This window comes from Tripterygium wilfordii, chromosome 15 (assembly GCF_013401445.1).
Source record: "Tripterygium wilfordii isolate XIE 37 chromosome 15, ASM1340144v1, whole genome shotgun sequence".
Lineage (NCBI taxonomy): Eukaryota > Viridiplantae > Streptophyta > Magnoliopsida > Celastrales > Celastraceae > Tripterygium > Tripterygium wilfordii.
In genome coordinates this window covers 1,771,646-1,785,251 of record NC_052246.1, presented here as the reverse complement: position 1 = coordinate 1,785,251, position 13,606 = coordinate 1,771,646, and the positions used below count along the sequence as shown (strand labels likewise).

At 39.3% G+C, this 13,606-nt stretch overlaps 2 protein-coding genes across 2 annotated transcripts; one reads left to right on the top strand and one right to left on the bottom strand.

Annotated features, from left to right (window-relative positions):
• The first annotated feature begins 281 nt into the window (after positions 1–281).
• LOC120016280 (mitochondrial adenine nucleotide transporter ADNT1-like) lies at positions 282–4,381 on the top strand. The gene is made up of 8 exons (XM_038868970.1): positions 282–604; positions 1,534–1,582; positions 2,205–2,368; positions 2,563–2,600; positions 2,754–2,866; positions 3,006–3,119; positions 3,365–3,709; positions 3,964–4,381. Exons 1-8 carry the CDS (start codon positions 447–449, stop codon positions 4,045–4,047), a joined length of 1,065 nt encoding a protein of 354 aa, XP_038724898.1. The 5' UTR covers positions 282–446; the 3' UTR covers positions 4,048–4,381.
• A 257-nt stretch (positions 4,382–4,638) lies between these two features.
• On the bottom strand, positions 4,639–12,724 carry LOC120016278 (COP1-interactive protein 1). The gene is made up of 3 exons (XM_038868968.1): positions 11,885–12,724; positions 10,337–10,486; positions 4,639–10,154 (listed from the first exon to the last, which is right to left on the bottom strand). Exons 2-3 carry the CDS (start codon positions 10,428–10,430, stop codon positions 4,834–4,836), a joined length of 5,415 nt encoding a protein of 1,804 aa, XP_038724896.1. The 5' UTR covers positions 10,431–10,486; positions 11,885–12,724; the 3' UTR covers positions 4,639–4,833.
• Positions 12,725–13,606: the final 882 nt, after the last annotated feature.

The following is a 13,606-nucleotide window of genomic DNA, read 5'->3' as shown; positions in this document are numbered from 1 at the left end:
AATAAGAAAAATTTGTTTCTAATTAAAATCGAATATTGAACACACACATATGTCTAACACAATCGATTGTCAATCGAGCCACCTCTTATTGGTATTTTTTTTTTCCTTTTTCTCGATTTTGCTAATTAAATGAAAACATAGATATTTACTAACAATATACAAAAGAACCGGGAAAAATAGTTTTGTTTCTATATTTTGAATTATTGGTGACTAATTATCCTTTAGTATTTATATTTACATAAATACCCTTTCATATATTCGAAGCCTCATAACCATAAAATCGTTTATTGCTCCGCTGGGACCGCTGCTGTCCTTCACCCTCTGCTGCCCCTGTACGCCTCCATTTATCTGTCTCTCTGAAATGCGAAGGCCAAGCCCTGAGATCACCAATAATCATTGATCGCTACGCACAGTCACCGTCGGAGTCTGTCCATAGGGTTCCGGCGATGGCCTCAGAGGACGTGAAAACCGGCGAGTCTGCAGTTTCGACGATTGTGAACCTCGCAGAGGAGGCGAAGCTCGCCAGTGAAGAAGTTAAGGCGCCCAGCCATGCCTTTTACGGTATCTGCAAGTCTCTTGTCGCCGGAGGAGTAGCCGGAGGAGTGTGAGTTCTATGGCTTTTCCCCTGGTTTCTTGTGCTGTTACTGAACTCTTATATATAGTATGTATTTCTTTAACGTTGATAATTGTCTTCAATTGGTACTTTCTCTTCTCCATTTTGTCTTTCTCGTCGTTGTTTAGTTGTTATTGTTATGTAAGTTAATATTTTTGATGGTTCTCTTGATCGAATTAAGCTTCAATTTTGCTCGTCCATATTGTACTTTATCATATGCTTTTCACTTTACCATTTTCAGTGTGAAACGATTAGTTGTTACTCTATTTTATTCTGTATGTTTATTGGAAGCCCACCATGAAGTTGGACGGTATCAATTGATGTTTCTTAGTGTTACAAAACGAGGTTGATGCAGAAAAATGCCACCACCACTAATACTTGTGGCGCCAGTAGCTTTTATAGTCTTTATGGAATACAGTAGTTAATATCAAGAATTGATAGAATAAATAGGTTCATACGAAGGCCATCTAAGGGGAAAATGTTGTATTATGTTGAAATGATTGAAAGACGAGGTTTATTTTAAGGTTTTAAAGTTACTTAGAACTATGTTAGCACATCGATTCTGAACTTTTTTTTGGCAATTCAGATTTTTTTATTTTTTTATTTAATTTTTATGAATGAGAGCTAAGGAATTGCTGAAGGGAAAAGAGTATGAGAATCAGCATAAACAGAAAGCATGCGTGATGGTTGCATGTATATATGCGAGAATTTCATAAGCAATGATGTGCTTTTTTTTGAATGAACGCAAATGATGTGCTTGAACTGGTTGAAAGTACTCTTAACCTCTTGTGATTGATGTCATCCCTAGGCCTTTTTTTAATTAATTCTCTCTGTAGTTTGTATATGCATGCTTGAGGTCGCCATGCAATATATATATATATATATATATATGAACTAATTTTTGATGCTTCCTGTTGCAGGTCACGTTCAGCTGTTGCTCCCTTAGAAAGGTTAAAAATTTTGCTGCAGGTAGTTTTCCATTTTCACTTCTTATGTGCATCTACCAATCTTTTGAGTCTCTGCATGCCTTGAATCTCTATTTTCTCTCTCTTTTTTTTTTCCTGGAAATCATTCCGTAGTCTTCACATAGCCATGCCATGCTATGCTGAGAATCATGTCCTCTATTGGGAATGTCCGGTTGTGGGGATACCTTTTTTAACCGGTCCATTTTGGGCTAGTTATGGTTGTAGGTGGAGTCTCAAACATTTTTTTTCGTTGATTGTTCATTGCGGTCATTGCCACTACCGCCATTATTATCACAATTGGGATAACGATTCATGTAGCTGACTGCAATGGGTTTTGGATAAAGAAGTGGTGAGGTTGATAAACGAACATGTGGCCAATGGTAGACTGGTACAGTTGTAGTGGTGCAACCTAAAAATCACAGGTTCAATTCCTGGAAATAGCCTCTTCATATATTATGTGGGAGTAAGGTCTGCTTACATTTTGCCTATCCTTTACCCCACCCACTGTGGGAGTCTTGGGCACGGGTGTTGTTTTAACTCATTTTTTTTTCCTTACCCTTGTTATTACTAATTTGTTGCATATTATTGTTGTGGTATATTCATGGGACTTTTTCTGAAATATGCAGGTTCAAAATCCGCATAGCATTAGATACAATGGAACAATTCAGGGTTTGAAATATATCTGGAAAACTGAGGGTCTTAGAGGGATGTTTAAAGGCAATGGCACTAATTGTGCCCGTATTGTACCGAATTCAGCAGTCAAGTTCTTTAGTTATGAGCAAGCTTCAAAGTACGTTAGCCACATTTCCTTCAATTATAATATCTTATAAAATGTCCCTTACATTTATTCCATGCATTATGGTATGTATCCACCTTTTCTTTTGTGAATATCATATATAAGAGGCAATGCCAATATACATCATTTGCATTTCCCCATATCCATTAGTTAATATCCTCTGTTTTTTAATTAATTCTTTGGTACAGGGGCATTTTATGGCTTCATCGGCAACAAACTGGAAATGGTTTGACCATCCCTCCTTTTGTTTACCATTTATTTGCTGTGTTGAGGATCTTATTCAATAGAGTTGGTGTTAGTTGTGGTTATTATAATTAATGATAGTTTGCTCAGAAATAATTGTTAAAGATAGATGTTTTCTTTTCACAACCTCGTGCAGAAGAGGCTGAGCTTACTCCTCTTTTACGCCTTGGAGCTGGTGCATGTGCCGGAATTATTGCCATGTCCTCAACTTATCCAATGGACATGGTTCGAGGTCGGCTGACAGTCCAGGTAATATTCATAGTTTTGCTCGATAAGATTTAGTCCATGTCATGTGACCCCGAATGTGCTCTCTGTGGCTTGTGGAGTTATGTTTCTATCTGTATATTTTGATGACTGTCTTTGGCTTTGCTAAGTTATGTTTTTGCAGACAGAGAAGTCTCCCAGCCAATATAGAGGAATCTTCCACGCTCTTTCGACAGTCCTGCGTGAAGAAGGCCCTCGGGCATTGTACAGAGGCTGGCTGCCTTCTGTCATAGGAGTTGTAAGTAATTTTTTTGTTGACTGAAGTTCTAAGCTATAAACTTCCAAATATGCATTTCTTCTCCATTGTATATTTGGTTTGGAAGTAATGTAATGATTCATGTTCAGTGAGCAGAAAGCAGAATTCTAAGGAAAACCATTGATTAGCAGGCATATCCAGCCTAGGAGAAAACAAACATTATTGCTCAGTAAATGTGCTCCATCATTTCTTACCCAGAGGGCTATATTATGTTATGCTGTTTATAGGTGCCATATGTTGGTCTCAACTTCGCTGTCTATGAATCTCTGAAAGCCTGGTTGATTAAAACCAAACCATTTGGATTAGCTGAGAACAACGAATTGAGCGTGACAACGAGGCTTGCATGTGGGGCTGCTGCTGGAACCCTCGGCCAGACGGTTGCTTACCCTCTTGATGTTATACGACGAAGAATGCAAATGGTGGGCTGGAAGGATGCTGCTTCCATTGTTACTGGTGACGGTAAGACCAGAGCACCCATTGAATATAACGGTATGGTCGATGCATTCAGGAAAACAGTCAAGCATGAGGGTTTTGGAGCATTGTACAAAGGCTTAGTCCCCAACTCAGTCAAGGTAACTTCACCTGTCCCACACTCTCATCTCAAGCCTTAGGATGACAGTATCTCTCTCGCAGGAAAATTCGGGATTACAGGTTGTATGTTTGTTGGACACTAAAATCCATTTAAAATTCATCTAATAGATCTGAAGAAATTCTTAAATCATTTGTAAATTGAAACATATTTGTAGAAAATGACAATTGATGCATTTTATTTAAATTATTGAGGAAGTTCTACCAGACCATTATAACGATGTCTGCTATTTCTTAGGTGGTACCATCCATAGCAATTGCATTCGTGACTTATGAGTTAGTGAAGGACATTCTTGGAGTCGAGATGAGGATATCTGACTGAAGTTATACGAGTTCTTCTGCCGATTGGCCACTTCTGCAAATTTTGCCCGTCAGAATAAACCATTTGAAGGTAAATTGCCAGAGATTTCTGGCAGCTCTGGCAGGATATCATTTTGAAGTCCGATTTATCCCCTTGTTGATTATCCCTTGCAACTTGTATCCACCTGTCTGTTGCAACTCATCTTAGTCTTTAGATTATTTATTCTCATTTGCTATTCCAATAAGTAAGTCGGGAGTAATACTTCTGCATTGTAATAGTATTAAACGAATTCATACATTTCATTCCACAATCCACCCAGTGTCCAGTGTTATATGTGATGACTGGTTTTTTTTAATTGAATTTACGCTCTTGTTTCCGTACGGGTATACAGTGGATACCTAGGCAGCCAGAGACAAGGGGAAGGGGAAGGGCGTCCGTGGAGTTGAAAATAAATGTGATTAGATTATCAATGTGTATGTGTTTTTGATTCCTATCAATCCTCCCTTGTTCGTCCATGAACAAAAGTACGGCTACAATGATCATGCTTTAATCTCACGACCACCGTCCCTTTGGGTGGTCGGAAAGGGAAATGCACAAAATAGGAACTCGAAATTAATGAATAAGATGCAAACACGCCTCATGATATATATATTATATCATATACATATGCAGGCTTTGCTGTTCAATAATGGCCTACAATATTTTTATCAACCACCCCATGAAGACTGAAAAAATGAACCAATGAAAAATAGTCTAATGCAAAATCAAAAAGGAGAGAACCCACCATATGCATCAATTACACCCACTTCAAGTTGTCCTTCGGCCTCTGACTGGAATCTTTGAAAGTACTTCTCTGAGATAATCATTACGACTCCGGTGATAATCAATCCACAAGCACAACTGCCTTATAGCCTCCCTTTTCTCTTCCCCAAGTCCTGATATACCCTCATCCTTCTCTTTTGTTATCTTCTGCAACACTTCAACCTTCATCTCTAGCTGCTGAACAGTTTTAATCAAAATTTCCTTTTCCCCTTCCACCTTTCTTGCCTTCATTTCTAATTCCCCAACCCTTTCTCTGAACATTGATTCCTGTTCCTTCTTGTCTTTCAGCTCCATGCACAAACTACTTATCTCTGTTTTCAGTTGCTCTCTTTCATTATTTGTCTCCCTGACCCAATGCATTGCACTTTGAAGCTCTTTAGACACTGTCACTATACAGCTTTCGTAGTTTCCAAAATCTTCTTCGAACTTGTGGATCACGATATCTGCTCCAGCCATTGTGTTCTTTACTTTGCCGGATACATCTGTGATCATCTTGTCATAAGCTTCACTGTTGGCAGCAAGTGATTGAGCCAATGAAGTAATCCTTTCTTCAAGAATTTTCTGTTCTTCTAGGAACTTTGCCTCATTGTCTCTGAAGCTCTCTTCCTTCTCAGTTAGTAACTGTTCTGTGACTCGCAGCTTTTGGTTCGACAGACGGAGCTTAACTTCAAGTGTGCGGACATAGTCGACCAAGGTGTTGAGTTCATCACCTTTTACTTCTACATCTCTCCTCAATTCTTCTATGATTTCTTCCAATTCAGCAACCTTTTGAATTTTGGCCTCAATCTTCCTTCGGAACTCTTCAGCCATTTCTCCAATCTTCTTTTGGGCTACTTCCAGGTTTAACTTGTACTCCTGAAACCAACCATTGACTTGCTTGTACTCTTCAGTTAATTTTTTGGATGCGTCTTCTTGTTCTTCCAGCATTCTTTGCTTATCAGCAATCTGGCTCATCAACACAGTTTTCTGGTTCTCCAGTTGGGTCAGGGTTTCTGAATATTCTTGTCTCTCTCTTTCAATCAGAGACCCCAACTCGGTTTTCTGCTTCTGCAACAAATCCAACTCCTCTCTTAATTGTTGCACTTCAGTTGCCTTGCCCTCAATCTGCAGTTCCATATCTTTATTCCGGGCTTGCAATGATTCCACCTCCAGTTCTTGGCTGACCACTTGAGCCTCCAGTTCCTTTATTCGAGCTGATGATTCATTACCATGCATTTCATGCATCTCTTTGAGAGTCAAAAGTTCTCCTTCTCTCTCAACCAACTTATTTTTAAATTGAGTAGAGTCAGCAATCTGGCTCATCAACTCAGTTTTCTGGTTCTCCAGTTGGGTCAGGATTTCTGAAGATTCTTGCCTCTCTCTTTCAATCAGAGACTCCATCTCGGTTTTCTGCTTCTGCAACAAATCCAACTCCTCTCTTAATTGTTGTGCTTCAGTTGCCTTGCCCTCAATCTGCAGTTCCATATTTTTATTCCGGGCTTGCAATGATTCCACCTCCAGTTCTTGGCTGACCACTTGAGCCTCCAGTTCCTTTATTCGAGCTGATGATTCATTACCATGCATTTCATGCATCTCTTTGAGAGTCAAAAGTTCCCCTTCCCTCTCAACCAACTTATTTTTAAATTGAGTAGAGTCAGCAATCTGGCTCATCAACTCAGTTTTCTGGTTCTCCAGTTGGGTCAGGATTTCTGAAGATTCTTGCCTCTCTCTTTCAATCAGAGACTCCATCTCGGTTTTCTGCTTCTGCAACAAATCCAACTCCTCTCTTAATTGTTGCGCTTCAGTTGCCTTGCCCTCAATCTGCAATTCCATATCTTTAATCTGGGCTTGCAATGATTCCACCTCCAGTTCTTGGCTGGCCACTTGAGCCTCCAGTTCCTTTATTCGAGCTGATGATTCATTACCATGCATTTCATGCATCTCTTTGAGAGTCAAAAGTTCCCCTTCTCTCTCAACCAACTTATTTTTAAATTGAGTAGAGTCAGCAATCTGGCTCATCAACTCAGTTTTCTGGTTCTCCAGTTGGGTCAGGATTTCTGAAGATTCTTGCCTCTCACTTTCAATCAGAGACTCCATCTCGGTTTTCTGCTTCTGCAACAAAGCCAACTCCTCTCTTAATTGTTGTGCTCCAGTTGCCTTGCTCTCAATCTGAAGTTCCATATCTTTAATCTGGGCTTGCAATGATTCCACCTCCAGTTCTTGGCTGGCCACTTGAGCCTCCAGTTCCTTTATTCGAGCTGATGATTCATTACCATGCATTTCATGCATCTCTTTGAGAGTCGAAAGTTCTCCTTCTCTCTCAACCAACTTATTTCTTAATTGAGTAGAGTCAGCGATCTGGCTCATCAACTCAGTTTTATGGTTCTCCAGTTGGGTCAGGATTTCTGAAGATTCTTGCCTCTCACTTTCAATCAGAGACTCCATCTCGGTTTTCTGCTTCTGCAACAAATCCAACTCCTCTCTTAATTGTTGTGCTCCAGTTGCCTTGCTCTCAATCTGCAGTTCCATATCTTTAATCTGGGCTTGCAATGATTCCACCTCCAGTTCTTGGCTGGCCACTTGAGCCTCCAGTTCCTTTATTCGAGCTGATGATTCATTACCATGCATTTCATGCATCTCCTTGAAAGTCAAAAGTTCCCCTTCTCTCTCAACCAACTTATTTCTTAATTGAGTAGAGTCAGCGATCTGGCTCATCAACTCAGTTTTCTGGTTCTCCAGTTGAGTCAGGATTTCTGAAGATTCTTGCCTCTCTCTTTCAATCAGAGACTCCATCTCGGTTTTCTGCTTCTGCAACAAATCCAACTCCTCTCTTAATTGTTGTGCTTCACTTGCCTTGCTCTCAATCTGCAGTTCCATATCTTTAATCTGGGCTTGCAATGATTCCACTTCCAATTCTTGGCTGCCCACTTGAGCCTCCAGTTCCTTTATTCGAGCTGATGATTCATTACCATGCATTTCATGCATCTCTTTGAGAGTCAAAAGTTCCCCTTCTCTCTCAACCAACTTATTTTTTAATTGAGTAAAGTCAGCGATCTGGTTCATCAACTCAGTTTTCTGGTTCTCCAGTTGGGTCAGGGTTTCTAAAGATTGTTGTTTCTCTCTTTCAATCAGAGACTCCATCTCGGTTTTCTGCTTCTGCAACAAATCCAACTCCTGCTGAAAATTGTTAACCTGAGTTGTTAAGGAAATTATTTGAGCAGAAGCTTCATTCTCTCCATTCACGTGCTTTTCTTGGAGAGCAGCAAGCTCAGCCACTCTCTCTTTCAACATTTCTTGTAATTCTGAATTGTTTCCCTCTAACCCCACCTTTTCCTCTCTTAACTGAGTGTTCTCTAGAATTGAAGTCTTTATATGCTCTTCAAGCTCACTTTTCTGGATGCATAGAGAGTTTACCTCCCGCTGTAGGTGATTTATTTGCTCTGTCAAACTTTCTTTCTCTTCATGCAGTCTATGTTGATCATTAGTCATGCCAAGTATCTGCTCCTTCATATTTTCCACTTGAATCAGTTGCTCTGTAATTTCCTGAGTTTTTTTCTCAAGTTGCATTTCCAGTTCAGCTTTCTGGCTATTTAGGGACTCCAATTCCTGCTGCAACATGTTGACCTGATCGACTAACCCCTTGACTTGAGTTGATGCTTCACCGCTTTCAAATAAAATCCGCACCTCCAACTCTGCCCTGTGGGCACGTAAAGAATCCATGTCTGCAAGTAGACTGTTGATCTGTGCAGTCAAATTCTCTGTTCTAGACACTGATTCATTCTCGTTATCCTCCAGTCTCCTGATGAGAGCAGAAATTTCATTTTCTCTATGTTTTGCCATCTTTTCAAAGTCTGAAACTTGGGACAGAAATCTGATATTTTCTTCTCTTAATTGTTGCACTTCAGTTGCCTTGCTCTCAATCTGCAGTTCCATATCTTTAATCTGGGCTTGCAATGATTCCACCTCCAGTTCTTGGCTGGACACTTGAGCCTCCAGTTCCTTTATTCGAGCTAATGATGCATCACCATGCATTTCATGCATCTCTTTGAGCATCAAAAGTTCCCCTTCTCTCTCACCCAACTTGTCTTTTAATTGAGTAGAGTCAGCCAAAAGTTCTTGTGCTGAGCTCTGTGCCAGCTGAATCTCCCCCTCCAGATCCTTTATTCGAGCTGATGATTCATGACCGTGCATTTCATGCATCTCTTTGAGCGTCAAAAGTTCCCATTCTCTTTCACCCAACTTGTCTTTTAATTGACTAGATTCAGTCAAAAGTTCTTGAGCTGAGCTCCGTGCCAGCTGAATCTCCCCTTCCAGCTCCTTTATTCGAGCTGATGATTCATGACCATGCATTTCATGCATCTCTTTGAGCGTCAAAAGTTCTTGTTCTCTCTCACCCAACTTGTCTTTTAATTGACTACATTCAGCCAAAAGTTCTTGTACTGAGTTCTGTGCCTGCTGAATCTCCTTGGAAATTTCTGCAACTTTCAAGGTCAGAATTTCGTTTTCTTCCTCAGTAGCTTTCAAATTGTGGCTTAAATTAGAGATTTGTTGATCTGCAGATACCAGTTGCTGCTTCGTACCAGAAATTTCTACCTTTAGAGTTTCTAGCTCCTGCCCAAGTGTTGCCTTTTCAGCTTCCAGCCTATCAACAGTGGTTTTCAAGTCCTCTGTAATTTTTTCTCCCTCTTCAATCCTTCTCATAGCAGTCTCTTTCTCCACAAGTAAGTTATGTCTCTCTGCGTCGATATTTTCTAATCTTTGACTCTGTTCAGCTTCTATCTTACCGGCAATATACAAATCTTGATCCAGCTTTTCCTTCTCAGCCAAGAGTTCAGATTTTTCAACAGTTAACCGGTCAGCTTCAAGCATCATGTCTCTGTTAGCTTCGTCCGCTTCTTTTATCCTGCTCAAAGCTGTTTGATATTCCAAGTCTAGAGCTTCCTTTTCTTCACGTGTAACTATCAATTCCCTCTTCAGGTCAGTAACTTCTGATTTTGCTGCTTCGAGTTCTAGCTTCAGTTCATCCATCATTTTTCGAAACTCACCCTCCATTTTTCCATTTTTATCACCTTTATGCTTGGAGGATTTATCTGAGTCTGAGTCAGAGCTGGAAGAAGAAGACTCCTTGTCTTGCTTGTCATGGACTTTTTTTCTCAGCTCTCCAGTTAAATGATCATAATGAGCATAAAGTGATTGGTAATGTTCATAGAAATCATCAATCAGATCTGCAAGTGATTCTTTTCTAGAGTTTTCAACAGATACGCCATCTTCTTCTCCATGATCTTCATTGACCAGCTTCCTGATCCTTTTTACTTTGTCCTCAATTTCTGCAATAAACAGAAAACCTTCTTAATCAGTAAAAGCCACAATTAAACATGCAAGGGAAGGCCGGTATCTTCATATACAAAAGACGGAAGTGAAACATAACATTTTATCCCTATCATGATGCCATTTCACAACAGCCAGACAATATCACAATATCAAAGGCATCAATGATAGAAAATATCACCTTGTTTAGTTCCTCGTAGCTCTTCATCTTTTTCTGGGTCAATGTGACTGCCAAAGAAGGACTTTATAGACTCACTAAAACGATGCTTTCTCATCTCTCGCACAAGTTTTCAACTTAAGGAAGCGTGCATCCGAACAAGGCTTAATCCATCTAGTGGTCAGAAAGAGAGAATGTGAAACCAATAGACTTTCATACATTTTCAAGATTTGAAATCCATAAATGCGCAATACGACAAAGTAATCAATTGTAGCTATTCTTTTAAACTTTTAAGAGTTGAGCATCTATGTACTTAGTACAATCATTGTATGACAAATGTCTTCCACATGATACAGGTAAATGCAAACAGAGTGTATGACAGACAAATATAACATAAGATGACAGCAAGATCCAACAAAAGTACAAAACAACTAATTTTAGAAGGAACCTATTCAATTTCTCAAAAAAGATACCAAATAGTGTTTTTCTCGTGAGGTCTAGCACATAGCCGTTTCGTAATGCGATGGCCAAGGGTAATTAAGGGCAAAATGGAATCAAAATACAGGATCAAATTTTGTTTCAACATTTGCTAGAACTTGTTTTAATTTAAAGGATTATGTTGGTAAAACAGAGTTTCTAAGATGTAGCTGAGTAGCTCAGCTCTTCTACAAGAAACTCAAAACAAGATCTTTGTAATTTGAGGCTCAAATGCATACAAGCACTAATGTTTCTACCATCTTACTTCCAATCATCATCATCATCATCCTAAACTTTATCCAAAAATGCGCAATTCCTCAAGTGCAGGCTTCAGCAGCACCAATTCCTCAAGTACCAATGAAAATGGAGTACAAACCTAACCTGGCGCCACCTCAGCACCACTAAGGAAATGAGTCCCCCAAGAAAATTATTTTCCAATTTTGGGTGTCAGTAAGTAAAGAAAGCTATTATATCAGAAAAGGCGAGCTGTTCTTTTTGTTAGTATTATAAGGTATCATGACTAGTTTCAATTTTAAAACAGCCTAAACTTCTTTTTAAACAACTTTTTTTTACTTTATATCTCCTTGATGATGTAGATATCAATTACTCAAAACTCAAATGCAAATTTTTAACTTTCCCTTTTGAGTATCCGAACTCTTTAATCACCTCGGAACTCCAATACCAACCAATCCGCAGATCAAAACAAACTGACTATTTAACAAACACACTGAGATTGAGCAACAAAATTGACAGACATATCAATAAATCTTGAATAATAAGTGTTGTCAGTCAGCAGATAATCAATCTTATCCAAAAACCTTAAAAATTACAAGCAGCAGAGTCAATCCACAGCTAAGATCATGAATTAAACATAAACCCAGATATCAATAACTCTTCAACTGAATCAGGAACACAGTTACAGCATAAAGCACATAAAACCATCAACATGACTACAAGAATACTTGATCTAATCAAACTAAACTGCAAATATTCCAAGAATCCAAATAACAAAGAACCTGACTTCTAATCCATTAACAACTTAAGTCTGGACAAACTAAAATTGAACCTGATAACCAGTCAAAGATGAAAGATTACCTGTATTTCAGAGCTCGGAAGAACCTACAAGTAGAGACAAACCGAACTGAAAAAGATGGATATAAACGAGAAACACTAGAAGAGAGAGGGAGAGACAGAGAGATGTGTCTAGTCAGTGAAATGAAAATAAGAATTTATGAAGAAAATCAATTGAAAAAGTGGGTTTGTTTGTAAAAAGTGACAGGTACAGTATTTGTAGCTTCAGTTTTTGGAAGATGCCTTTTAATTGATTACCCTCCGAATGTGGGATTAATTGCATTGCAATGCCACTCCCGTGGTTCAATATATCGTGATCTGTGTCTGGGGTCAAAGTTTCGGGGACTATTACCGCGAGAAGTTAAATGATTGGGTAGTGGTGATGGGCCCATGATTTGAAGTCACGACGAGTGGCTCCCGCGTTTGTCCTTGGCTGGCTGCCATGCTGCTCCGCAAATAAATAAGTGTTCCAGCTTTGCATTACTTTTATAATACGCGCATTATTACGTCATCACTCCATTATTTCTCTGAATTTTTTCCCTTTTTTTGGTAGATTTCATATTGATTTTATCTGCGAGAAACCCAGCTCCTGTTAGATCCATGATCTGAGTAGAACCTTCATTCTCTTTGCATTCACATTGCCTCTGAAGACAGAAGAATTCTTTGCCTCTGTCAGTCAGCATTCCTTCTAGTTCAAAAATTCTATCATGCAGCTTCTTCTTTTCCTCTTTCAACTGGTCAATCTCATGAATTTACTACTTATCTGTTGTTCCAAGTCATTTTTCAGATTATGCAGAGTGCCCACATCAAATTCTAGATCCTGACCCACCTCGGGAATACCATCTTTCTCCTCCAGAATTTTCTCTTCAGCTGCAGTATTTCTTGAGAGAATGCAGTTCCTACTGCAAAGGAGAGACCTTGTGCGCTAAGTCATTGCCTTGGAAAAACTCCATTCTTTCGGATCCTATTGGTTCTTCTAATTCACATTTCTGAGCACGTAAAGAATCCAACTCCAGTTTCAGGTTGCTCACTTCTGCCACTAAATCCTCATTGTTGGATGTTAAGTTATTTTTGTTGTTCTCTTGTTTTCTTCAGCATAGCAGACATCTCATTCTTCTCTTTCTTTATCAATTCAAGTCCCCAAATTCGGGCACTCAGTTCTGTATGTTTCTCACCGAGATGTTTTGCTTCAGCCATCATGCTTCCCACTTGAGCTTCAAGATTTTTCTTCCCCCAGTGCAGTGATTTCAACTCACTTTTTAAGCCTGGTGATGACTCGCCCTCTAACTCCTTTCCCAATGCTCAAAGTTCCTTTTCTCGTTCTCCCACGACCCTTTTCCGCTGAAGTGATTCTGAGATGATCATACAATCCATAAAGCAACTGATATTGTTCGTGAAAGTCCTCTACAAGCCCTATAAGTCCTGATTTTTTCGAGTCTTTAGTCACGCCATCTTTCTTCGGTCCATCTTTGATCTTTATCAGCTTCAAGATCTTTGCCACTTTCGTCTCCATTTCTGCAAATAAAAGTACGATTCTCACTTGGATATCTCAATATTGAATGAATCAGCATTTATTAAACATGATATAATCCTCATACCTCATGTTACAAAACTGACGGATTCGTGCACAATGAAGGTAACCACCAGCCAAAAAGTAGACAAATGGAAAGATGATATAACAATTGAATTAAATCAGTAGCTGTTTGATGTTTTTAGAAGCAAGTTACAATCTGCCGCAAATATCGT

Coding starts and splice junctions, on each gene's coding strand:
- LOC120016280 (XM_038868970.1), top strand. CDS start 447: ATGGCCTCAGAGGACGTGAAAACCGGCGAGTCTGCAGTTTCGACGATT. Junction 2,369..2,562: donor AGTTATGAGCAAGCTTCAAA/GTACGTTAGCCA, acceptor TCTTTGGTACAG/GGGCATTTTATGGCTTCATC. Junction 2,867..3,005: donor GAGGTCGGCTGACAGTCCAG/GTAATATTCATA, acceptor ATGTTTTTGCAG/ACAGAGAAGTCTCCCAGCCA.
- LOC120016278 (XM_038868968.1), bottom strand. CDS start 10,430: ATGAGAAAGCATCGTTTTAGTGAGTCTATAAAGTCCTTCTTTGGCAGT. Junction 10,155..10,336: donor GCTACGAGGAACTAAACAAG/GTGATATTTTCT, acceptor TGTTTATTGCAG/AAATTGAGGACAAAGTAAAA.